We start from the raw sequence: 27,998 nt of genomic DNA on the forward strand, positions 1-27,998 counted from the left end.
TCAAGAGCCCATTGTTCCCGACTGTCGTGTTCTAGTGCCCAGTGTTCCGACTGTCGTGTTCTAGTGCCCAGTGTTTCCGACTGTCGTGTTCTAGTGCCCAGTGTTTCCGACTGTCGTGTTCAAGAGCCCATTGTTCCCGACTGTCGTGTTCTAGTGCCCAGTGTTCCCGACTGTCGTGTTCTAGTGCCCATTGTTCCCGACTGTCGTGTTCTAGTGCCCAGTGTTTCCGACTGTCGTGTTCCAGTGCCCAGTGTTTCCGACTGTCGTGTTCAAGAGCCCATTGTTCCCGACTGTCGTGTTCTAGTGCCCAGTGTTTCCGACTGTCGTGTTCAAGAGCCCATTGTTCCCGACTGTCGTGTTCTAGTGCCCAGTGTTCCCGACTGTCGTGTTCTAGTGCCCAGTGTTCCGACTGTCGTGTTCTAGTGCCCAGTGTTTCCGACTGTCGTGTTCTAGTGCCCAGTGTTTCCGACTGTCGTGTTCAAGAGCCCAGTGTTCCCGACTGTCGTGTTCTAGTGCCCAGTGTTCCCGACTGTCGTGTTCTAGTGCCCAGTGTTTCCGACTGTCGTGTTCTAGTGCCCATTGTTCCCGACTGTCGTGTTCTAGTACCCAGTGTTTCCGACTGTCGTGTTCTAGTGCCCAGTGTTCCCGACTGTCGTGTTCTAGTGCCCAGTGTTCCCGACTGTCGTGTTCTAGTACCCAGTGTTTCCGACTGTCGTGTTCGAGAGCCCAGTGTTTCCGACTGTCGTGTTCTAGTGCCCAGTGTTCCCGACTGTCGTGTTCTAGTGCCCAGTGTTTCCGACTGTCGTGTTCGAGAGCCCAGTGTTTCCGACTGTCGTGTTCTAGTGCCCAGTGTTTCCGACTGTCGTGTTCTAGTGCCCAGTGTTTCCGACTGTCGTGTTCAAGAGCCCATTGTTCCCGACTGTCGTGTTCTAGTGCCCAGTGTTTCCGACTGTCGTGTTCAAGAGCCCATTGTTCCCGACTGTCGTGTTCTAGTGCCCAGTGTTCCCGACTGTCGTGTTCTAGTGCCCAGTGTTCTGACTGTCGTGTTCTAGTGCCCAGTGTTTCCGACTGTCGTGTTCTAGTGCCCAGTGTTTCCGACTGTCGTGTTCAAGAGCCCATTGTTCCCGACTGTCGTGTTCTAGTGCCCAGTGTTCCCGACTGTCGTGTTCTAGTGCCCAGTGTTTCCGACTGTCGTGTTCTAGTGCCCATTGTTCCCGACTGTCGTGTTCTAGTACCCAGTGTTTCCGACTGTCGTGTTCTAGTGCCCAGTGTTCCCGACTGTCGTGTTCTAGTGCCCAGTGTTCCCGACTGTCGTGTTCTAGTACCCAGTGTTTCCGACTGTCGTGTTCGAGAGCCCATTTTTTCCGACTGTCGTGTTCTAGTGCCCAGTGTTTCCTGACTGTCGTGTTCTAGTGCCCAGTGTTTCCGACTGTCGTGTTCGAGAGCCCAGTGTTTCCGACTGTCGTGTTCTAGTGCCCAGTGTTTCCGACTGTCGTGTTCTAGTGCCCAGTGTTCCGACTGTCGTGTTCTAGTGCCCAGTGTTTCCGATTGTCGTGTTCGAGAGCCCAGTGTTTCCGACTGTCGTGTTCTAGTGCCCAGTGTTTCCGACTGTCGTGTTCTACTGCCCAGTGTTTCCGACTGTCGTGTTCTAGTGCCCAGTGTTCCAAACTGTCGTGTTCTAGTGCCCAGTGTTTCCGACTGTCGTGTTCGAGAGCCCAGTGTTTCCGACTGTCGTGTTCTAGTGCCCAGTGTTCCGACTGTCGTGTTCTAGTGCCCAGTGTTTCCGACTGTCGTGTTCGAGAGCCCAGTGTTTCCGACTGTCGTGTTCGAGAGCCCAGTGTTCCGACTGTCGTGTTCTAGTGCCCAGTGTTTCCGACTGTCGTGTTCGAGAGCCCAGTGTTTCCGACTGTCGTGTTCTAGTGCCCAGTGTTTCCGACTGTCGTGTTTAAGAGCCCAGTGTTTCCGACTGTCGTGTTCTACTGCCCAGTGTTTCCGACTGTCGTGTTCGAGAGCCCATTTTTCCCAACTGTCGTGTTCTAGTGCCCAGTGTTTCCGACTGTCGTGTTCGAGAGCCCAGTGTTTCCGACTGTCGTGTTCTAGTGCCCATCATCATCATCATCATCATCATCATCATCATCATCATCATCATCATCATAATATAAAAATAAATAATAATAGATAGATAGAATTGGTATGTGCACATTTGCACACATTTATTTGACTGATTATCCTCTTGTGAAGCATTTCACGACCCAAGATGGAAACAAGACATCCCACAGTTTTCTTAAACGAGCCAAGCATGTGGGACATAGTCTCCATGTCAATGTTGATTTTGTTGATGGTTCTGTACTGCTGGACGGTATAGAAATTAATGTCAGTCAAGCGAAGCGCCATATCAAATCAACCCAGACTCAGTGAGAGGCTATCTGAACGTCCACTGCATCGAATGTCTGTGCAGTGTGTTGAACAGTCCAAAAACCCCGCGGAGTCCTTCATTTGGATAACGTCGGCTGGCCTGAAAAATGAAACAAATGAGGTCAATCTATTCTACGACACAGATCTCGCGAGGGCGTCATGGAAAATGATAAATATAAAATTCTTTGAAAGAGGCCTGTACGCAGCCTCAGACCTATCCAGGCCAACAAACCTGATCTTGTCCTGTTTGAGGAATTCAATGAAATCATTTATATCATTGAATTTTCTGTCTCTCTTGACACGAATGTAAATGACAAGATTCAAGTTTCCCGACTCCCTTTTGTCCTTAGGGCTTTAGGTTTGGTACCTCCCAATATGTTGATTGACAATTTGAGAGTACCCTATACATTCTCCGAAAGTTCTGGGTGGGTTTGACTAGGCAGCGCTTCCTGGGAAAAGTCCCATTCGCTGTCTGGGCTGCATGTAGAGGGGACAAGGGCCCTGAGCTGATGATGAGCCTAACCAGCCTGACTGTGCCAGGATCACCAAAACACTGTTTTCTGAATTTTATAAATTTTAATCTGTACATGATAAATAAAATTTTGGACACCACTTATATATACTCCAAAACAATTCCCCAGATGAAAGCTGAAACTCATCAGACGCTTCTATGTACGGGTTATCTCTAGCCGTGTTTTGTAGCATTTTGAAGTGTCATGACCAGGTATGGGCATCACGTTCAAGTAGAGACAGAAACTTGCACATTACGACTGCCGGCGTATTTAGAACCTCCAGAATGTGATGTAGTTGTAGCAATTGGCCATTAACGTTTCTATGAGGAATCTTGATGGTGGCGACAAAAGTATTCATCCTACGAGACAGATGAAGGGGGGGATGTTGTTAAAATGGAAATAATTGTTTTCTTTTCTGCTTTGATGAAGTTGTTTGTTCGTCGGTATAACTGCCTACTGCCCTCCATGGCGTAATGGCGGCGGCGCTATCTAACTCTCGGGAAATGCTACATGTATCTGTCATTGTACAACTTCAGGTGTACATTTTCTCTCATGCAGTAGGTGTCATATAGCCAGACGTGGGGGGATTCTAATTCAGGCGGAACATCCGGGTGAAATATCCCCACATATCACTCATCAAGGTAGTACATCCCTACATTTCACTCATCCAGGTGGAACATCCAAACATGTCACTCATCCAGGTGGAACGTCCCCACATGTCACTCATCCAGGTAGAACGTCCCCAAATGTCACTCATCCAGGTGGAACATCCCCACATGTCACTCATCCAGGAGGGACATCCCCACATGTCACTCATCCAGGAGGAACATCCCCACATGTCACTCATACAGGAAGAACATCCCCACATGACACTCATCCAGGAGGAACATCCCCACATGTCACTCATCCAGGAGGGACATCCCCACATGTCACTCATCCAGGAGGAACATCCCCACATGTCACTCATCCAGGAGGGACATCCCCACATGTCACTCATCCAGGAGGAACATAAAGGTGGAACATCCCCACATGTCACTCATCCAGCTGGAACATCCCCACATGTCACTCATCCAGGTGGATTATCCCCACATGACACTCATCCAGGTGGAACATCCCCACATGTCACTCATCCAGCTGGAACATCCCCACATGTCACTCATCCAGGTGGAACATCCCCACATGTCACTCATCCAGGTGGAACATTCCCACATGAAACTCATACAGGTGGATCGTACCCACATGTCACTCATACAGGAGGACCATCATGAATAAAGCAAGTACGACACATGTGATACAGTCATGAATGAAGCAAGCATGTCACATGTGATACAGTAAAATAAAAAGTAATAGAGTCATGAATGAAGCAAGTACGTCACATGTGAAACATTTCCGATTGAAGCAAGCACGTCACATGTGATACAGTGAAATATGAAGCAAGTACATCACATGTGATACAGTCATGAATGAAGCAAGTACGTCACATGTGCAAATATCTACGAATGAAGCAAGCACATCACGTGTGATAGAGTCATAAATGAAGCAAGTATGTCACATGTTATACAGTCATGAATGAAGCAAGTACGACACATGTGATACAGTCATGAATAAAGCAAGTATGTCACATGTGAAACATTTTCGAATGAAGCAAGCACGTCACATGTGATACAGTCATGAATAAAGCAAGTATGTCACATGTGAAACATTTTCGAATGAAGCAAGCACGTCACATGTGATACAGTGAAATATGAAGCAAGTACGACACATGTGATACAGTCATTAATGAAGCAAGTGCTACACATGTGCGACATATATGAAGACAGTACGACACATGTGATACAGCCATGAATGAAGCAAGCACGTCACGCCTAATACAGTCATATATGAAGCAAGTTGACACATGTGATACAGCCATTAATGAGAAAAGTACGTCACATCTGATACAGTCATGAATAAAGAAAGTACGACACATGTGATACAGCCATTAATGAAGCAAGTATGTCACATGTGAAACTGTCACGAATGAAGCAAGTACGACATATGTGAAACACTTACGAATGAAGCATGTACGTCACATGTGATACAGTCATGAATAAAGCAAATACGTCAGTTGTGAAACATTTGGGAATGAAGCAAGCACGTCACATGTGATACAGTCATAAATGAAGCAAGTACGTCACATGTGATACAGCCATAAATGAAACAAGTACGTCACATGTGATGCAGTCATGAATGAAGCAAGTACGTCACGTGTGATACAGTCATATATGAAGCAAGTACGTCACATGTGATACAGCCATAAATGAAGTAAGCACGTCACATGTTATACAGTCATGAATGAAGCAAGTACGTCACTTGTGCAATTATCTACGAATGAAGCAAGTATGTCACGTGTGAAGGTCATAAATGAAGCAAGTACGACACATGTGATACAGTCATTAATGAAGCAAGTGCAACACATGTGCGACATATATGAAGACAGTACGACACATGTGATACAGCCATGAATGAAGCAAGCACGTCACGCCTAATACAGTCATATATGAAGCAAGTTGACACATGTGATACAGCCATTAATGAAGCAAGTATGTCACATGTGAAACTGTCACGAATGAAGCAAGTACGTCATATGTGAAACACTTACGAATGAAGCATGTACGTCACATGTGATACAGTCATATATGAAGCAAGTACGTCACATGTGATACAGCCATAAATGAAGCAAGTACATCACATGTGATACAGTCATGAATGAAGAAAGTACGACACATGTGACACAGCCATTAATGAAGCAAGTATGTCACATGTGAAACTGTCACGAATGAAGCAAGTACGACATATGTGAAACACTTACGAATGAAGCAAGAACGTCACATGTGATACAGTCATGAATGAGGCAAATACGTCACATGTGAAACATTTGGGAATGAAGCAAGTACATCACATGTGATAAGTCATGAATGAAACAAGTACGTCACGTGTGATACAGTCATATATGAAGCAAGTACGTCACATGTGATACAGCCATAAATGAAGCAAGTACGTCACATGTGATACAGTCATGAATAAAGAAAGTACGACACATGTGATACAGCCATTAATGAAGCAAGTACGTCACATGTGAAACTGTCACGAATGAAGCAAGTACGACATATGTGATAAGTCATGAATGAAGCAAGAACGTCACGTGTGATACAGCCATATATGAAGCAAGTACGTCACATGTGATACAGCCATAAATGAAGCAAGTACGTCACATCTGATACAGTCATGAATAAAGAAAGTACGACACATGTGATACAGCCATTAATGAAGCAAGTATGTCACATGTGAAACTGTCACGAATGAAGCAAGTACGACATATGTGAAACACTTACGAATGAAGCATGTACGTCACATGTGATACAGTCATGAATAAAGCAAATACGTCAGTTGTGAAACATTTGGGAATGAAGCAAGCACGTCACATGTGATACAGTCATAAATGAAGCAAGTACGTCACATGTGATACAGCCATAAATGAAACAAGTACGTCACATGTGATGCAGTCATGAATGAAGCAAGTACGTCACGTGTGATACAGTCATATATGAAGCAAGTACGTCACATGTGATACAGCCATAAATGAAGTAAGCACGTCACATGTGATACAGTCATGAATGAAGCAAGTATGTCACATGTGCAATTATCTACGAATGAAGCAAGTATGTCACGTGTGAAGGTCATAAATGAAGCAAGTACGTCATATGTTATACAGTCGTGAATGAAGCAAGTACGACACATGTGATACAGTCATGAATAAAGCAAGTATGTCACATGTGAAACATTTTCGAATGAAGCAAGCACGTCACATGTGATACAGTGAAATATGAAGCAAGTACGACACATGTGAAACATTTACAAATGAAGCAAGTACGTCACATGTGATACAGTCATGAATGAAGCAAGTACGTCACATGTGATACAGTCATGAATGAAGCAAGTACGACACATGTGAAATATTTACGAATGAAGCAAGCACGCCACATGTGATACAGTCATAAATGAAGCAAGTACGTCACATGTGATACAGTCATTAATGAAGCAAGTGCGACACATGTGCGACATATATGAAGCAAGTACGTCACCTGTGATACAGTCATATATGAAGAAAGTACGACACATGTGATACAGCCATTAATGAGTGAGTGAGTGAGTATGTCACATGTGATACAGTCATGAATGAAGCAAGTATGTCACATGTGATACAGTCATGAACGAAGCAAATACGACACATGTGAAACATTTGCGAATGAAGCAAGTACGTCACATATGATTAAGTCATGATTGAAGCAAATACGTCACACGTGATACATTTACGAATGAAGCAAGTACGTCACATGTGATACACTCATGAATGAAGAAAGTACGACACATGTGATGCAGTCATTAATGAAGCAAGTATGTCGCATGTGAAACTCTCACGAATGAAGCAAGAACGACATATGTGAAACACATACCAATGAAGCATGTACGTCACATGTGATACAGTCATGACTGAGGCAAGCACGTCACATGTGAAACATTTGCGAATGGAGCAAGCACGTCACGTGTGATACAGTCATAAATGAAGCAAGTACGACACATGTAAAACATTTAAGAATGAAGCAAGCATGTTACACGTGATACAGTAAAATATGAAGCAAGTATGTCACATGTGATACAGTCATGAATGAAGAAAGTACGACACATGTAAAACATTTACGAATGAAGCAAGTACGTCACATGTGATACAGTCATGAATGAAGAAAGTACGACACATGTGATACATTTACGAATGAAGCAAGCACGTTACACGTGATACAGTGAAATATGAAGCAAGTACGTCACATGTGATACAGTCATGAGTTAAGCAAGTACGACACATGTGAAACATTTGCGAATGAAGCAAGTACGTCACCTGTGATACAGTCATGGATGAAGCAAGTACGTCACATGTGATACATTTACGAATGAAGCAAGTACGTCACATGTGATACTGTCATAAATGAAGCAAGTACGTCACATGTGATACAGTGAAATATGAAGCAAGTACGACACTTGTGAGACAGTCATGAATGAAGCAAGTACGTTAACATGTGATACAGTCATGAATGAAGCAAATACGTCACATCTGAAACATTTACGAATGAAGCAAGTACGTCACATGTGATACAGTCATGACTGAAGCAGGTACGACACATGTGAAAATATCTACGAATGAAGCAAGCACGTCACGTGTGATAGAGTCATAAATGAAGCAAGTACATCACATGTTATACAGTCATGAATGAAGCAAGTATGTCACATGTGAAACATTTCCGAATGAAGCAAGCACGTCACATGTGATACAGTCATATACACTGAAAGTACGTCACATGTCTCAACAAGTATTCAATGTAAGTAAGAGCAATAATTCTAATTTACTTCTACATTTACTGGTGATGGTGACATTACAAATGAACTGTTCCAGCGGTATCAGCAAGCAGTTTCTTCGTGAGAGCAGGCTTGATCTGAAGACGACGTACCTATACGGGACCTGCTTACTAGACAGAAAGGGGCGACTGACACAACTAAACATGATCAGAACTCGGAATTCTCAGATCACCAATCATTTAGTCATACCCAGGCAATATCCCGATTCCAACACCTCGCACACAAGAAGCCAACAAAACAAACTGAAGGTGAGTGCAAGACATGAACGCGTTATATCTTCAGATCCCCCAACACCCCCCACCTCTCCCTCCCCTCCCTCCCCACCGGTTACGTGGCACATCCATCACCCTGGACATGGACAGGTACACCATTCATTACTTGTGCTTTAAGATGGAAAATGTCAACCAAGTATTGGCTTGGCGGCATAATTGTCGCGCCCGTGGCGAGACAAATACCAATTAAGCACATATCAAAACGAGTGTGATGAATTCTTGTGATCATAAAACTATTAAACCAGGGAATATATTATTCCGTGGTTGTTTCCAAATTGTGGAGATCCTGTTTAAATCTGTTCAACAATATTCCAGGTACATGACGACGGTATGTATATAATTTAATTTGGACCAGACAAACCACGCCCCACGCCGTTATTGCGTATCAGATGTTGTTGGTTGACTTTTTAACGGAGTGTGTTCTCTACCGCTCGTATATGTTTTTTTTATAATCGCGCCCCTTTGTCAATTTCTATGCGTCAAGGGTGCTTATTATGGTATGTCATGTACAAGATTATCAATAAGTCGATCCTTTCATCGTTATCCACACTTTAAAATTAGATTTACTACGTCTCATAGCATACATACTCTGCTCTGATTGCTCAGTCAGAGGTTTCAATTAATGCAAGTCCCACCATTATGTTTCTGATGGCATGGTCATGTTTCTGATGGCATGTCTATGTTTCTGATGACATGGTCATGTTTCTGATGGTATGTTTATGTTTCTGATGGCATGTTTATGTTTCTGATGGCATGGTAATGTTTCTGATGACATGGTCATGTTTCTGATGGTATGTTTATGTTTCTGATGACATGGTCGTGTTTCTGATGGCATGTCTATGTTTCTGATGACATGGTCATGTTTCTGATGACATGGTCATGTTTCTGATGAAAGGATCATGTTTCTGATGAAAGGATCATGTTTTTTATATGGCAGGATCATGACGGCATGTTCATTTTTTTATGTCAGGGTCATATTTCTGATGGCTTGGTCATGTTTCTGATGGCATGTTTATGTTTCTGATGGCATGGTCATGATTCTGATGGCAGGGTAATGTTTCTGATGGCAGGGTCATGTTTCTGATGGCATGGTCATGTTTCTGATGGCAGGGTCATGTTTCTTATGGCATGTTTATGTTTCTGATGGCAGGGTCATGTTTCTGATGGCAGGGTCATATTTCTGATGACATGATCATGCTTCTGATGACATGGTCATGTTTCTGATGGCATGTCTATGTTTCTGATGACATGGTCATGTTTCTGATGGCAGGGTCATGTTTCTGATGAAAGGATCATGCTTCTGATGACATGGTCATGTTTCTGATGGCAGGGTCATATTTCTGATGGCTTGGTCATGTTTCTGATGGCATGTTTATGTTTCTGATGACATGGTTATGTTTCTGATGGCAGGGTCATGTTTCTGATGGCATGGTCATGTTCCTGATGGCATGTTTATGTTTCAGATGGCATGGTCATGTTTCTGATGGCAGGGTCATGTTTCTGATGGCATGGTCATGTTTCTGATGGCATGTTTATGTTTCTGATGGCAGGGTCATGATTCTGATGGCATGGTCATGTTTCTGATGGCAGGGTCATGTTTCTGATTGCATGGTCATGTTTCTGATGGCAGGATCATGTTTCTGATGTTATGTTTATGTTTCTGATGACATGGTTATGTTTCTGATGGCAGGGCCATGTTTCTGATGACATGATCATGCTTCTGATGACATGGTCATGTTTCTGATGGCATGTCTATGTTTCTGATGACATGGTCATGTTTCTGATGACATGGTCATGTTTCTGATGACATGGTCATGTTTCTGATGAAAGGATCATGTTTCTGATGAAAGGATCATGTTTTTTTTATATGGCAGGGTCATATTTCTGATGGCTTGGTCATGTTTCTGATGGCATGTTTATGTTTCTGATGACATGGTCATGTTTCTGATGGCAGGGTCATGTTTCTGATGGCAGGGTCATGTTCCTGATGTCAGGGCCATGTGTCTGATGCCATGGCCATGTTTCTGATCGCTGCTGATAATGTACTGATTGATAAGATAGTTATTACACCCTTCATGGAGAAGAAATTCACTGAAATTAAACGAGAAACAGCTTCAGATCATAAAAGCTTGTAAAAATATAATTTGGTTACAAAAATCTCCCACAAGGAGATATTAGTGTTTCTGTGCTGTGAACAGACCGTTATAACACGACTTCAAAATAATCTAGCTAAGTGGAAAATACTCCACGCTACAAGGAAAATACTTCGTCCATGACAATACATGGAAATGAAAGATCTTAAGATTGGAAACTGGATACTTTAACTTTATTGATAACAATGTCCACAGAGATGTTTAAACAATTTACGATGCAGTCCATGCTTTCATACGCCCTTAAACAGAAATAACAGAAGTAAATGTGCGTAGTTACACGGGTATTTAGTCCCAACATGTTATATAAATCTCCACTCCATTGGCAACAGATCCGGTAAAAGACACCCCATGAAGCGCTATGTCTCATAAAGATCCCAAGATTGCGACGGATTATGGAATCAACTATTCACAGCGTCTGCGATTGACCACCACGCCGGGGACATGGCCTTCTGACCAGTCATTGTGTGTAGATCAGGTGGTCTTAATAATTAATGCCCCGCCGTGTACGTGTAAAATAGTGAGTGAGTTGTGTTTTACGCTGCTATTCCAGTTATCTCACGGCGTTTCAGATTAATGTGGGGGAAAAGTCCGAAGTGATCATTGTGGAACTAGGCTGGAATTATGGAGTTATATTTTAGTTAGTTATACTAACGAGTCTATGCATCGTCCAACCAAAATAGCGTGACGAAATCGACATCTGGTTTGTAAACTGCCGTGCAGATTTCGGTCGACTGCAGGATTTGCAAAGCATGTGTACCGTCAATTTAGCTTCAACATATATATTCCAAATCTTTTTATGTTTTGTATCAAGGTGCTTACGTGATTTGATGCACTTCGTGAAGAAAGACCCGTATTATTACAATAGAGATCTTGATTATCGATCAAACCGTCTTGACTGATCGGCGCCATTTTGTTTGAAACAAATGCAAGTGATATGAGAGGTGGAAACCTTTCAATGGGAGTGACACAGAAGTGACAAAACTCGTAATCGCCACTGGTTGTGCTACTGTCGACCTCAGAAATTCCAGCCTAGTTCGGCAAGGTTGGAAACTTGACTTTTAAAGTCAGTTAACTCCCTTGCATCAGGAAGATGACCTTCGACAAGGGGATAATGAATGCCTCGCCGTAGAGACGCAACTGACCTAACCGCGGTGCCGCCTTCAGCTAGGCCCCCCTGCTTTGTTGTGAGGTGTATGTATGAACACACGGCCGTGCTATAACATTATCGTAAAAGCTTGTAGACAGTTTGCAACAAACGTAATCTGCTGGGTGTAGGGGGACAACATTGAAGTACAGTCAGTTCAGTGGAGATATGCGTGTCAGGAACATGAGGGCTGAAGACGTACAGTCTAGTATGTGTATTACATTGCTTGTTCAACGAACTAATTCGGACAGCTGTATGTATTTACAGACCTGAAACCCCCACCTGACGTAGAGTTGCGACATTACCAAACTTCGTATGGTGACATAATGGTGAAAATCGAGTTATATAAGAAGTGAAAATACGAGGTATTGCAGGAAGTCAATGTAAAGTCGTTTGGGATTAAAATGTTTAGTCTTAATATTATGGAAAACATTAATATTTCTTAATGAAAGGCATCGGTATGTTCATTAACTGGGGGTAAAGGAAAGTATATCGAGTGTGTTTCTTATGTAAATTGATATTGAAAGAGTCAACGAGTGAGTTGAACAGTATTCCAGTTTTATCAAGGCGTGTCAGTTTTGTGTGGGAGGAAAAGGCTGAAGTGATGCAGACGTTTACCGCTTTGATGAATCCTTCGTTCACGGCTACGGTGCTGACAAAACCCAGAACATAATAGGGGTGAAGCGGGATTCGAACCCACAATCAGGTGTCTCGCAAGCCCAAGGGACGCCACTCTGCACAGTGAATTGACAGTGAATCGACAGTTAACGCTTGAGCCATCCGTGCCCCCGAAGAGTGGTTTAATTCCATAACATAATTTGTGGCTAGGTAAATGTTTGTAAACATAAATTGGTTCAATGAAGTGTTTGAAATGAAAATTTATACAGACAAAAAGATAAAATATCTAAGATACCCACCAGCAGTTGTGTATTATGCGAAAAACTTTTAAAATTAAACGTTTTAAATCAAATTATATTTTGAAAAATAAAACTATGTAGAAGCATTTTTTGGATGCTGTAGAAGCTCCAGTGTAGTTCATTGTTTGGATACAATATCGCTAATATAAAATATTTTCAATTGAAAATCAAACATAAAATCAACTCAGGCATAGTTTCTTTTTCTACTCAGTTTGACTTCAATATGTTCTTTTACCCTTCTTTAGCTTTACCTCTGGTGTCCCCATAAATAATAAACATGGAAGTGTTGAAACGAAAATAATAATTTTCACAACAATTTCCAGAGTTCTTCTTCATTTCCCAGATGTGGCTGTTTTAGTGGGCAACTCATCCACACTAGACCTCTCCCATGAGCCTCTTCGCACACGCGTGGTGACCGAGTACACACTGAGTGAAGCGTCGCCTCACCCAGTGTCTGGCGCACATTGTGAAGCGCACTTTCTCGTCCGCCGCTGCATGCTTGACGTCGTCGCTGAGCTCCATGCCCTTTGGACTGATAGCCTCCCTTGCTGCACAAAGTGATCATCACTCACCCACGGTGTCATCAGCACATTGCCTGTCATTCTGGTAAACATTTCGTCCATTTGTATCTGAACATGCGTCATGCCGAAACACAACACTTGCTTCCGCGGTCAAAGTCGTAGTTCCCAAACCTATTCAACTCCAGATCAGACATCGTCATCCTGTTGGCTATCGTGCCGAAAACCCAAATATATGTACGTTACGTTAGCACGTGCGTACCAGTGTTATACATGCAATCAACAAAGAGTGATCAATGAAGAGTTTTCACCGGCCACCGAATCCCTTTGAAGATTCCCGGTCAGTCTCCTGTTCCCAAGTTTTGTGTCATCTAGGCTGGACGCCGTGGATAGATGATACTTCCTTCATCAACTGTATCCCATGGTTTGACTCCACCCCATAATTTACAAGCCGCGGTGACATTGTCTCCCCCTGCCACCTCTACTATAAGCTATAATATGCCGTATAGTTGAGCCTGGACAAACCAGTGGTCGATGGCATAAGCAACGATCCGGGAGGGTCTGGGTCCATGCTGCTTCACAAAGACTATTGACTGTAGATATATTACCATTCCCGAACCACACGTCTATGCCATGAATCCATTGAAACTGTTATTCATGAACATTTACAGATGAATAAGATATCTGCTCGTTGGGTGCCAACGTTTCTAAATTCTGATCTTAAGTGAAAAAGAACCGATATTGCCAGACAAAATTTAAAGCTTATTGAGGAGGTCCGTCAAATACAAAAAGAGATAAGTAACAGGTGATGAAACATGGGTCTACCCCTATAATCCCGTGCCATAACGACAATCAAAGGAATGGCACATTTCACTTCTCCGGCACCAAAGACATTCAAGTCTTCAAGATCAGTGAAGAAAGTTACGGCCATTGTATTCTGGAATGCGTAGGGTGTGATCTTTGTTGATTACTCAGAAAGGCAAAAGACGAATACCGGTGCCTACTTTGCTGATTTGCTTCATCACCTGAGAGATTCTATCAAAGAAAAGCAGCAAGGAATGCTTACTGCTGGAATTCTACTATTTCATGACAATTCCACTTCTCACACCTCACGACTTGTAAAGGCTGCTGTGCGACAATGTGGGTTCGAAGGGCTTTCCCAGCCTCCATAATCGCCAGACATAATCACCAAGTGATTTCCACCTGTTTCCTAAACTGAAAGAATACCTTCATGGAAAGCGCTATGACGACAACCATGATCGGGTTTTTCAGGGTGGCTTCAGAAAACTTCTTGCTGACTGGAATTGAAAATCTTCACTATCGATATGAGAAGTGTATTGAAAAGCAGAGAAATTATGTTGAAAAATAAAATTTAAAAACAATTGTTGGTTTTGTTTGTTAGGCTTAAAACGTTTTGACCAGCCCTCTTAAGAGGTGACTATGCTTGTCGTAAGAGGCGACTCACGGGATCGGGTGGTCAGGCTCGCTGATTTGGTTGATGCAGGTTGTCGTATCAAACTGTGTAGATCGATGTCGATGAGGCCAGACGCTGCATTGCCTGGTCCAGACTCGATTATTTACAGACACAACAAACACAAACAAGGAACAAACAAACACCAAACAACCAGGTAAGGCATCTTGTCACCAAATTACGATTTATTCGTTTCTGATGATGGGCATTAAATTAATGAGTTAACACAGTGAACATTATTTCAGTGACACCACGGCGTGTCAGGTGTATGTGGAAGGAAAGCTACCCGACGTGTCCCGGCGTCTCCCGGGGGAACGCAGACAAGGAGTATTGAGTGAACATCATCAGCACCACGTCAACAGTGTGGCGCAAGCAGCAGCATCAGTCGGTTAATGCAATACGGTATCCGCTGTCACCACGCTGTCAAAATAAAAAGAAGCTTGAAAAATATCGTATACAATGTAGAACATTTTATTGTTCGTGTGTTTCGTACATAAGTGCATGTTCTGGCAATGTGCAAGTTTTATTTCAGTTTAAGAACAAAGGGTTTTAGAAATAGGCAAATTAACTTTCAGATAGTTGGCTCACTTTGGGGACTAGTTTTACGCGTGTAATGCAGATCCGTATGTCACATTCTGTAATATACAGCTCAATTTTTGATATTTTGTTTTCTTTCCATGACACATAAAACTGATATTCATAATATGTCAAGTATTTAATAGGGAGATGCATAAGGACAGAGTAGGAGTCCAAACAACATATTTTGTTAACCCCAATTTATCCTTACCTGTGTGGCTGGACACGCTCCCTGTGACTCAGGGCGCCATTGTACAACACAACCACAGCGCTACGACTGTCGTAAGTCTATTTCAAGGTATCGGAGTAACGATCACCTTAGTGCTAAGATGCTTTGTACAGTGTGTCCCTTGTCTCTACAACACCTGTAGGGTGGACCGCGCAGATCAGTATGTTCGGACTATATAATGTCCATAACGAAAAAAGTGTGCACTTGGTATACACGGTAATCCAATCGAATGTTTATTTTGGACCACCACCACCCCAGCTATATATCCCGATAGTGTTCTTTCCCTTGTCGTCTCCTGTTACCGTGGATAATTATTTATTCAGTGTATATCCGTCAAATATGTTATATGACAGTTTTGTACAGTGTCATGTCATGTGACAGTTACTGTTATGTGAAGTACATCAAACATTAACAACACAATTTTCAATTGCATATTCTCACATTCAACTTCATTGCATGCCTGAAGTGGTGGATAGTACGCTCCCTGACTACAGAATGCCTGATGTGTGTCGCGAGAGTGATTGAAGGCAGTCGTGGGGCACGTGGGCAGTGGGGCAGGTGACGTGCATCAGTCAATATATACGTGGAGGTCTTTTACGTGCAGGGTTAGAAACATACGTATACATGTCATCAGCTAGACTCTATATGTTTGCGTATGTGCTGGTGGTGGTGGTTGTGGGTTGGGGGGTAGGGAGTGGGTGGGGGTGGTGTTGGGGTGGGATGGGGTTGGATTGAAGGAGGGGGGAGGGGGAGACCAAGGTAGATGAAGGGATGCATGCATGGATGGATATGTTTCGGGAATAGGGGTCAGCTAGGTGGATGAAGGGATGCATGCATAGATGGATATGTCAGGGGAAAGGGGCCAGTCAGGTGGATGAAAGGATGCATGCATGGGTGGATATGTTCGGGGAAAGGGGACAGCCAGGTAGATGAAGGTATGCATGCATGGGTGGATATGTCAGGGGAAAGGGGTCAGTCAGGTGGAAGAAGGGATGCATGCAAGGATGGATATGTTCGGGTAAAGGGGTCAGTCAGGTGGACGAAGGGATGCATGCATAGATGGATATGTCAGGGGAAAGGGGTCAGTCAGGTGGATGAAAGGATGCATGCATGGGTGGATATGTCGGGGAAAGGGGTCAGCCAGGTAGATGAAGGGATGCATACATGGGTGGATATGTCAGGGGAATGGGGCCAGTCAGGTGGATGAAGGGATGCATGCATAGATGGATATGTCAGGGGAAAGGGGTCAGTCAGGTGGATGAAGGTATGCATGCATGGGTGGATATGTCAGGGGAAAGGGGTCAGTCAGGTGGAAGAAGGGATGCATGCAAGGATGGATATGTTCGGGTAAAGGGGTCAGTCAGGTGGACGAAGGGATGCATGCATAGATGGATATGTCAGGGGAAAGGGGTCAGTCAGGTGGATGAAAGGATGCATGCATGGGTGGATATGTCGGGGAAAGGGGTCAGCCAGGTAGATGAAGGGATGCATACATGGGTGGATATGTCCGGGGAAAGGGGCCAGTCAGGTGGATGAAGGGATGCATGCATAGATGGATATGTCAGGGGAAAGGGATCAGTCAGGTGGAAGAAGGGATGCATGCAAGGATGGATATGTTCGGGTAAAGGGGTCAGTCAGGTGGACGAAGGGATGCATGCATAGATGGATATGTCAGGGGAAAGGGGTCAGTCAGGTGGATGAAAGGATGCATGCATGGGTGGATATGTCGGGGAAAGGGGTCAGCCAGGTAGATGAAGGGATGCATACATGGGTGGATATGTCAGAGGAATGGGGCCAGTCAGGTGGATGAAGGGATGCATGCATAGATGGATATGTCAGGGGAAAGGGGTCAGTCAGGTGGAAGAAGGTATGCATGCATGGGTGGATATGTCAGGGGAAAGGGGTCAGCCAGGTAGATGAAGGGATGCATGCATGGATGGATATGTCACTGGGACTGCGAGGCAGATGAAGGGATGCATGCATGGATGGATGTGGTAGGGGAAAGGGGTCAGCCAGGTAGATAAAGGGGTATATACATGGATGGATATGTCAGAGGGACTGCGAGGCAGGTGAAGGGGAGCATGCATGCATGGATATGTTAGGGGGGAAAGGGTCAGCCAGGTAGATGAAGGGGTATATACATGGATGGATATGTCAGAGGGACTGCGAGGCAGGTGAAGGGGAGCATGCATGCATGGATATGTTAGGGGGAAGAGGGTCAGCCAGGTAGATGAAGGAGTGCATGCATGGATTGCTGTTAGGGGGAATTTGGTTCCAAATTATTTCCTGAGATGGTTCCCCTTGCTCTTAGTTCAGTGATTTTACGTTGTGAAAGTAGATCCCTATACTATTTTGCCCTGACACTGGTCCATACACAATTAATCCTAAAACCTCAGTTATGAGAATGTATTGCGTTAACCATGTGAAAGCATTGTTATACCCACATGATTAAAGATATATGTATTCATTGAAAGAACTAAAGTAAAAGAAAGATAAGAGGACATATCTTTCGAGGAGGAGACACTTGATTGAGTGTATGATGAGGCTGAATCACTTGATGAAGGGCCAAGCTGATGCAGTGGTGACGTCAGAATACACCACATACATGATGTAACCATGAGTACCCATCACGTTCAGACCAGATTTCTATGATGGGACGAAAGACTGAGGGGAGTACCTGTCACATTTCAAGAAATGTGCAGAACTAGATGGCTGGCCTATGGACGATCAACTCATGGTTCTTGCTGCCAACCTAAAGGGGCTAGGACGTTGTACATGGGACGGGCCCCACATGAGAAGAGGTCACTGCATAAGCTTGTTACGAAGCAGAATGCAGAGTCAGTTTTTACCGATGACCAAAGACAGATGGTCTAAAGGGCCTACATTGCCTTGGACAGAAAGCACAGGAAGCTACACAAGAGGAAGTAGGAATCTTTCAGGAGCGGTGGAGGTGTTCGAAGCATTGGTTGGTAACCCTCGAGAAGAGACAAGTCAGGGCAGTAGGGAATAGAAATCAAGGAGGGCTTGCTTCCAGGAAACTTGAGAATGCAACCAAGCCTAATGGAGATCTTCAGGGTGATGTGCTGAACAAGATCATGGGAAGGTTAGAGAAGCTTGAACAGGGCAACTTAACATATGAGAAGAGAAATGATCGACGTCAAAGTCTGGGAACTTATTTCATCTTCAAATCAAGGGAATATTCTATAAAGAACTGCCCGATGTACAAAAGGTGCCAAGAACAGATGTCCACCCTGAATGCTGGATCTGCAGGGATGCAGGGAAAAGTCATCCTATTGACTCAGTAGTCCATCAGGAGACAGGGAATTCAAGGCCTGAAGATGCTGGTATCCGAGTTGGAATGACTGGGAACTCTAAAGGGGGTTTGGATAATGGATTCTACATTCAGGGTGTCATATATGGTGTAGAAGGAAACGTTGACAGTGGCTCAACCATGACAATGTTATCAAAGAGTTGAAGGAACAGGTTTAAGGATTGAAGGACATTGGCATTATTTCTGATCAACAAAAATACACACATCCTATCTTTGTGTATGATGTAATTCCGGAATCTATACTGGGTCAAGATTTCCTCTTGAAGCATGTGAGTGCCATCGACTACAAACGTCTAAAGCTCAATTCAGGGGATTCTTCCTTAAGATGTTGGATTTCATCCGAAGCTGAAATGAGTTTTTGTGTTGAAGTGAGTGAGACCACAGTTATTCCACCTTATTCAGGAGCCTTGATAACATTGAAGATACCAAGCGCAAATAAACTTGCTTCATCTGGTATGACTCCGCCTGGAGTCCATGTACCTGAATGTGTAGTAGATATATCTAAAGAGGTCAGAAAATCAATGTCTTTAACTTCAGTCCTGAGGAAGAGTCAGAGTACATTCAGCTGGAAGAACAAGACAGTTGTGCGTCAGTCCATTGCAATGTTGATGCTGATATTTCAAGCTCACAATCTACCCCTTTGCCTGCACAACTTAAGGACCTTTGACAAAGAAGCTCCCTACATCTCCCTATGGATGAGCGTGAAGATTTGACAGTTCTTATTGCAAGATGCAAACAAGTCTTTAGAACTTCATTGGCTGGCCTTCCCATTAGTACAGGAAAAGCCTATCCCATTAGACAACCTCCAAGATGGCAACTTTTCGGGAAAAGGGAAATTGAAAAAGAAGAGATGCAGAAGATGCTTGAACGGGGAGTAATTGAACCTTCAACCGGCCCCTGGTCATCCTTTTTTGTCCTAGAACGAAAAAAAGACGGATCTATGCGCTCCTGCGTAGATTATCGCCAGCTGAATGACGTCACATTATAGGATGCAAACCTCTAACAAGAACAAATATTGTCTTGATGCCTTGGCGAATTCAACATTGGGATCAGCTGAATGTTAACTTTGGAGTGCTTTATCGCATATGGATTGAGGATGATGAATCCAGGCTGCAGATGATTGTTCCTCAGAGCCTTAAAGATGACATTTTGAAGTACTACATGACATTCCATCCAGTGCACACTTGTGCAGAAAGAAAACTCTGGAGAAAGTCAAGTTCTCTTTCTACTGGTTTGGCCTCAAATGTGAGGTGGAGGATTACTGTTAAACCTGTGACTGCTGCACAGCAAGGAAACAACCAAGGGGACTCCTTCAGTCCCGTTTCCTGGAATTCACAGTTGGAGAGTCTATGGAGTGAGTTTCTATGAGCATCTTAGGACTTCTCCCACTGACAAAGTCAGGACATCATTTCATCCTTGTTTTAAGTGAATGTTTCACTTAGTGGAATGAAGCTGTTAGTATCCCAAATCAGGAAGCTATCACAGTCTTTAAAGCTTTTGTGGATGTGTTCACCTGTAGGTTTGGTGTGCCTATATGCCGATACATACTGACCAAGGCTATACATTTGAGTCAAAGCTTTTCAAAGACATCTGCGACTTTTTACAGGTCCACAAGATCAGGACAATTAGCAACAGGCCACAATCAAATGGAGGTGTTGAAAGGTTTAACATAATCTTGCTCAGATGCTCACAATGTATTGTGAGAAGGATCAGAAGCAGTGGGACGGGTACTTGCCTCAGGTAATGATGGCCCACAGAGCTTCAATGCATGCCAGTACTGGGCGCACACCCAACAAAATGGGCTTCAGGAAGGAGATAGTTCTACCCATGCAAGCAGTCATTGCAAAGCCAGAGCTTCGGTATTAGGCTGATGTTGAAACCTATCCTTTAACACTGGAACAGACAGCAGAATATCGGTAAAAGAACAATGATCACAAGACCAAGGGGACAAGTTTTAAGGAGGGGCAAGCTGCATGGCTCCACAACCCAGTGCAGAAACGTGGGGTCTGTCAGAAGCTCACGTCAAGTGGGAAAGGACCCGATCTCATCGAGAAAGGACAGATCGTGTCACGTACCTTGTGAAAAGGTCCCTTGAGCAACCATTGAAGATGGTGCAGAATAGGAACATGTGACAGTCTTTTGGCACGAACAAGGAGTGAAGAACCATCTGGCAGCGGCACCCCACTGTAAGCTGAATGTAGTCTGCATCCTTTGCCTCTCGTTCCAATCCTTCTTGAGCGTATCTGAAGGGTTTATTCTCCCTGCAGTGTTTTATATTACGATAGACAACATGTGACAATCTTTTGGCACGAAGAAGGAGTGAAGAACCATCTGGCAGCGGCACCCCACTGTAAGCTGAATGTAGTCTGCATCCTTTGCCTCTCGTTCCAATCCTTCTTGAGAGTATCTGAAGGGTTTATTCTCCCTGCAGTGTTTTATATTACGATAGAAAACGTATACGTATACTCTATACTTGTATATACTGTCCAGATTATTATACGAGTATATGTGCCATGCTGATTGTACGAAACGAGTGTCAGAAATTTTGTATTTTCAGCGCAAGATCGAGGGTAATAGTTTCCTATAATGAGAAATAAAACACTGCAGCCCGGAGTGGTTTATTACCCCTGCAGTGTTTTATTATGACCATAGAATGACCATAATTCTTTTATTTCTTATATGAGATATCAACATAATGTACAGCCTCTTTAAGGATGATGATAAAATGTATAAGCTTTAAAAACTATTTACCCGTATTTTAATATTGATGATTCTCTGAACAGAATCCGACCTCGGCAATGTAGGACAAGTCCATTTTATGAACAGGTGAGTTAAGTTTGGTATTTCCCATATAGTCTCACAATTCGCACGTCGATTATCTGTACCTTTTCTCTCAATTCATTTTTTTCCGGGCCGCGGGACAAAGTGAATTGTCATTTATCTCCCACTCTTGGATGCGATCGTTCGGCCTTATAAGCGTTGCCCAGCTAAAACTATGGGGAACAACTCACTAAACACGTGCACCCCCCTCTCAAAAATAACGCTGTCCAATATACGACGTCATCAAGTTGTGAGCGAATATTCGATTCACCAGAAATTACTTCATGATAGATTAATGTTTTATCGTGAAATAAGCCACGATTCGTTCTTCATTGTTCTTTGCGATATATTGTGTAGCTATCTTATATACTTGTATACTTTATGCTTGTATACTCTATGCTTGCATACTCTGTTGGCCCGTGAAGACACTGGTGAGAATAGGTCTTCAGCAACCCATGCTTGCCGTAAAAGGCGACTATGCTCATCTTAAGGGGCGACTAACGAGATCGGGTGGTCAGGCTGGCTGACTTGGTTGATGCATGTCATCGTATCTCAATTGCGTACATCGATGCTCATGATAACAATCACTGCATTGTCTGGTTCAGATTCGATGATTTACAGACCTCCGTCTGTGTGCGCTCCGCTGAGTGCGGCGTTAAACAAACAAACAAACAAAACATACTCTATGCATATATACTCTTTCCTGTGTACTGTATTCTTGAATACACAATCATTGTGTATTGTACACTTGTATCCTCTATGCCTGTATACCCTGTGCTTGTAATACTCTACGCTTGTATATTCTATGCGTGTATACTATATACTTGTATACAATATACGTGTGTCCTCTGTACTTGTATATTCTATACTCTAAACTTGTATACTCTATGTTTGTATACTCTATACGTGTATAGTCTATATATGTATGTTCCTTACTTGAAGATTCCAAACGTGTATACTTGTATTCTCTATCCTTGTATACTCAACACATGTGTACTTTACACTTGTATACTCTATATTTGTATGCACTATACTTGTATACTCTTTCCTTGAAAATTCCACACTTGTATTATCTATGCGTGTATACTCTATACTTGTAAATTCTCTCCAGATTATTTTACGGGCATTAAATTTTGTGTCATGCTGATTGTACAAAACGAGTGTCAGAAATCTTTTCAGTGCGAGATCGAGGGTAACGTATGAAATCATTACACGAGTTCCCTATAAAAATATAAAAAGACAGAAATAAAACACTGCAGCCCCGAGTGGTTTATTCTCCTTTGCAGTGTTTTATTGTACGATAGAGAACGACCACGAGTCGTTTATTTCTTATATGAGAAAGCAACATAATGGACGCGTTTCCTATAATCAGTATGACACGCATGTGCAGTAATGCACACACGAGTTTTATGAACCTCTCCACGCCATGCTGTACACTCCCCCGTCAACACGAGGCCAGTCCACGCCATGCTGTATACTCACATGTCAACACGAGGCCAGTCCACGCCTTGCTGTATACTCACATGTCAACACGAGGCCAGTCCACGCCTTGCTGTATACTCACATGTCAACACGAGGCCAGTCCACGCCATGCTGTATACTCACATGTCAACACGAGGCCAGTCCACGCCATGCTGTATACTCACATGTCAACACGAGGCCAGTCCACGCCATGCTGTATACTCACATGTCAACACGAGGCCAGTCCACGCCTTGCTGTATACTCACATGTCAACACGAGGCCAGTCCACGCCTTGCTGTATACTCACATGTCAACACGAGGCCAGTCCACGCCTTGCTGTATACTCACATGTCAACACGAGGCCAGTCCACGCCATGCTGTATACTCACATGTCAACACGAGGCCAGTCCACGCCTTGCTGTATACTCACATGTCAACACGAGGCCAGTCCACGCCTTGCTGTATACTCACATGTCAACACGAGGCCAGTCCACGCCTTGCTGTATACTCACATGTCAACACGAGGCCAGTCCACGCCATGCTGTATACTCACATGTCAACACGAGGCCAGTCCACGCCTTGCTGTATACTCACATGTCAACACGAGGCCAGTCCACGCCTTGCTGTATACTCACATGTCAACACGAGGCCAGTCCACGCCTTGCTGTATACTCACATGTCAACACGAGGCCAGTCCACGCCATGCTGTATACTCCTCCGTCAACAAGACGGAATTCCGGGCCTCATGGTAGGCAAGGTATACTGAAAGTATTTCGCTCATAATTGATATACGGGATTTGAACCATGCACTGATCTGATCTGAGGTCTGACGCATTGTTCTCATGACGAAAGAGGTTAAACCCTGTGAAGATGCCATCTGTCGGATGACTCCACGCCTTGCATGATGTCCCTTGATATCGGGGGTATGCGTTGACTAACGGGATCGGGTGGTCAGACTCGCTGACTTGGTTGATGCATGTCATCGATCCTAATTGCGTGGATCGATGCTCATATTGTCAATCACTGGATTGTCTGGTCCAGGCTCGATTATTTACAGACCGCCGTCATAAAGCTGGAATATTGCTGAGTGCGGCGTGGAGTGAGACGTGCCTCGTGTTCACGGGGCAGAGTACAACATGGCGTGGACGTGCCTCGTGTTGACAGGGTAGTATATATAGGATGACGTGGAGTGAGACGTGCCTCGTGTTGACGGGGGAGAGTACAACATGGCGTGGAGTGAGACGTGCCTCGTGTTGACGGGGGAGAGTACAACATGGCGTGGAGTGAGACGTGCCTCGTGTTCACGGAGGAGAGTACAACATGGCGTGGAGTGAGACGTGCCTCGTGTTGACGGGGGAGAGTACAACATGGCGTGGAGTGAGACGTGTCTCGTGTTGACGGGGGAGAGTACAACATGGCGTGGAGTGAGACGTGCCTCGTGTTGACGGGGGTGAGTACAACATGGCGTGGAGTGAGACGTGCCTCGTGTTGACGGGGGAGAGTACAACATGGCGTGGAGTGAGACGTGCCTCGTGTTGACGGGGGAGAGTACAACATGGCGTGGAGTGAGACGTGCCTCGTGTTGACGGGGGTGAGTACAACATGGCGTGGAGTGAGACGTGCCTCGTGTTGACGGGGGAGAGTACAACATGGCGTGGAGTGAGACGTGCCTCGTGTTGACGGGGGAGAGTACAACATGGCGTGGAGTGAGACGTGCCTCGTGTTGACGGGGCAGAGTACAACATGGCGTGGACGTGCCTCGTGTTGACAGGGTAGTATATATAGCATGACGTGGAGTGAGACGTGCCTCGTGTTGACGGGGGTGAGTACAACATGGCGTGGAGTGAGACGTGCCTCGTGTTGACGGGGGAGAGTACAACATGGCGTGGAGTGAGACGTGCCTCGTGTTGACGGGGAGAGTACAACATGGCTTGGAGTGAGACGTGCCTCGTGTTGACGGTGGAGAGTACAACATGGCGTGGAGTGGGACGTGCCTCGTGTTGACGGGGGAGAGTACAACGTGGCGTGGAGTGAGACGTGCCTCGTGTTCACGGGGCAGAGTACAACATGGCGTGGAGTGAGACGTGCCTCGTGTTCACGGAGGAGAGTACAACTTGGCGTGGAGTGAGACGTGCCTCGTGTTGACGGGGGTGAGTACAACATGGCGTGGAGTGAGACGTGCCTCGTGTTGACGGGGGAGAGTACAACATGGCGTGGAGTGAGACGTGCCTCGTGTTGACAGGGTAGTATATATAGCATGACGTGGAGTGAGACGTGCACCGTGTTGACTTGGGAGAGTACAACATGGCGTGGAGTGAGACGTGCCTCGTGTTGACGGGGGAGAGTACAACATGGCGTGGAGTGACACGTGCCTCGTGTTCACGGAGGAGAGTACAACATGGCGTGGAGTGAGACGTGCCTCGTGTTGACGGGGCAGAGTACAACAAGGCGTGGAGTGAGACGTGCCTCGTGTTGACGGGGGAGAGTACAACATGGCGCGGTGCGGGACGTGCCTCTCATCGATAGTAGTAGACAGGCAGGAGAGGACATCCTTACCTTGATCGTTTGGTGATGGGGCTAACCTCTTTGGTTATGTGGACTAAGCGTCCGACCTTTAGATTAGAAGTCCGTGGTTCGAATTCCAGCACAAGACATTTTGACATTTTATTGCAGCTACACCATGAACTACTGGTTTGTCTTGACCCGATTGACAGTCGCCTGTACATCTGTGATAACTCTCCTTGTGACTCGCTCACTGTACACGGCCTTGAACCTCCCCGTTTGTGCGTTCTCGCAGAGAGTGTAATAATGTCCTGCTGTGCAAAAGAAAGTATACACTTGAAAATTGGATTTGAACAAAAAATTACAAACATTATTAAACCGTACGTGGGTCATTCTCAGAAAAAGTTCCTGTTCTTCTGTCACCAGTGGGTAATAACTGACATTATTGATAACAAAATAAGTTTAGGTAATAATCATACTTTTGTTTTAACTTTGCGACAACAAACAATGCAAAATGTGATTAACATTTGATGACTGTTAACACAATATATTTTCTAAAAATGGGAAAAAGATCCTCCCAATTCCTAATTTTGAGCAATTTCCGAATTTATCAAAGAAAGATAATTATAGAGATAATTGCAATGTATTATTTTGTAAGTGGTAACAAATTATATATTAGACAAGCAATTACTATTCTCATGCAATAATTATATTTGAAATATAAAAGAAAAAGAAAACTGTTGTTGGGAAAATGTCCCTCATGTTACCAAGATCACAATTAAAGCCATGACCGCCCTCAATGCATCCCACAATTCCGTCTTTGGACTGGAATCCCATGTCTACATGCTGTCCTACCAATGGTGGTCTGAAGTGGAGCACTCATTTCAAGTTCAAGAATAATTTTCTTGGAGGTGAGTCCCATATCCTTCGATGTGTTCTTCCCTCCTGGTACCATCCATACTGACATATGTATCAACTTGTTGGCATGCTTGGTTACTTTTAGTACGGGTACCACGCACATGTAAACAATGACTGTAGTGTGTATATTTTCATTAACTGAAAATTTATTTTTATAGATAGATCTAAACTTTTCCAGTTTGCGTCTACTTTTTCTGAAACAGTAGTTTCACCATCGGTAAGAGGACACTTGACATGCAGTTACCTTTTGCCAATTTGCATAAGTCAAAAAGGAATAAATTTTCATGTTTATGTTTTCTCAAAAGGTCATGTACGTATTATTTGATATTTGAACAAATGGTGATTCTGATCAATGAATGTTAGATTTTTTTCAAACATGTCTATATGATTATCGATAAAAAGTAAACAACACAAGATTTTGTTTGTCAACTGTGACCACCCACTGCGCAGCGGTTGACAAGTTAAACCTCGCCGTCACACTCACAGCTCCCTGTGTGAAAATAATGCGCTAAATTAACCATTAGTAAAGTGTCGCGCGACATGACAATAGCTTGGGTGATCATTTTGATTTCTCAGTCCTTCTCCTTCCCTGAAGTAAATGTGTGTGTTGCTTTAGTACAAATATCTTTTACGAGCATAGCTAATGCATTTCCCCTGCGAGTTCAAAGCCTAATGTCGTCTTTCTATGTGATCAATGTTTTATTGTAGCTTCTCAATGCCCTTATGGAATTTCTACATCGGAAAGTGCTATCAAGCGTCGCTACTATTAGCCGCACAACGTATTAGATATGAGAGTTTAGGTCGCGACGCGCTGTATTTGTCACAGCTTTTTCTGTGAGGTACTTTTGTTATTTCCGATAATTTCTCGCCACAATCTTACACCCTTTGGTCTACGTCTGGAAATAGTCATGAAATCTGAAATCATGAAATCTCATGTTCAATCAAGTTATCTTCGTGATGAAAAAAACATTAAACATAGATGATACGGAATGTGATCACTCGTATTGCGGTAAACATCCTGGCTGGTGATGTGTCGACAGTGTTAGCCAGCATCGATTTGTCCAAAGGCTACCCGGTTTGCGCTGCATGGATAATATGCATATGTTTGTTGAGTTGAAATATTTAGGCAAACATTAGTGGAAATATTGGAAATGTATTGCTTACAATGCATACCATTCACAAAGTGTAACTCGTTTGAGCATCAATATATAAGTAAATGTATTAGATATGTCGGTTATTAGGACTCAAAATCAAATAGTCTATCTGAAAAAGAAAATGTTTACAAGCACTTGTTTGAATTACATACT

The 27,998-nt window shown here is 43.9% G+C and overlaps 1 protein-coding gene across 1 annotated transcript; it reads right to left on the reverse strand.

Moving 5' to 3' along the window:
- Positions 1–390: 390 nt before the first annotated feature.
- On the reverse strand, positions 391–26,728 carry LOC139457287 (uncharacterized). The gene is made up of 3 exons (XM_071238694.1): positions 26,629–26,728; positions 1,819–2,096; positions 391–1,098 (listed from the first exon to the last, which is right to left on the reverse strand). The coding sequence occupies exons 1-3, from the start codon at positions 26,726–26,728 to the stop codon at positions 391–393; spliced, it is 1,086 nt and encodes a 361-aa protein (XP_071094795.1).
- Between the last annotated feature and the right edge of the window lie 1,270 nt (positions 26,729–27,998).

The sequence above is a fragment of the Haliotis cracherodii genome, unplaced genomic scaffold (assembly GCF_022045235.1).
Source record: "Haliotis cracherodii isolate W230 unplaced genomic scaffold, xgHalCrac1.p SCAF_12, whole genome shotgun sequence".
NCBI lineage: Eukaryota > Metazoa > Mollusca > Gastropoda > Lepetellida > Haliotidae > Haliotis > Haliotis cracherodii.

Bases quoted from the DNA above. Each gene is read 5' to 3' on its own strand.
- LOC139457287 (XM_071238694.1), bottom strand. From the start codon at position 26,728: ATGGTACCAGGAGGGAAGAACACATCGAAGGATATGGGACTCACCTCC. The intron at 2,097-26,628 runs GTAGGACAGCAT...GATGGGCACTAG, and splicing joins TCCACTTCAGACCACCATTG to AACACGACAGTCGGAAACAC. The intron at 1,099-1,818 runs GTCGGAAACACT...TGAACACGACAG, and splicing joins CTGGGCTCTCGAACACGACA to TCGGAAACACTGGGCACTAG.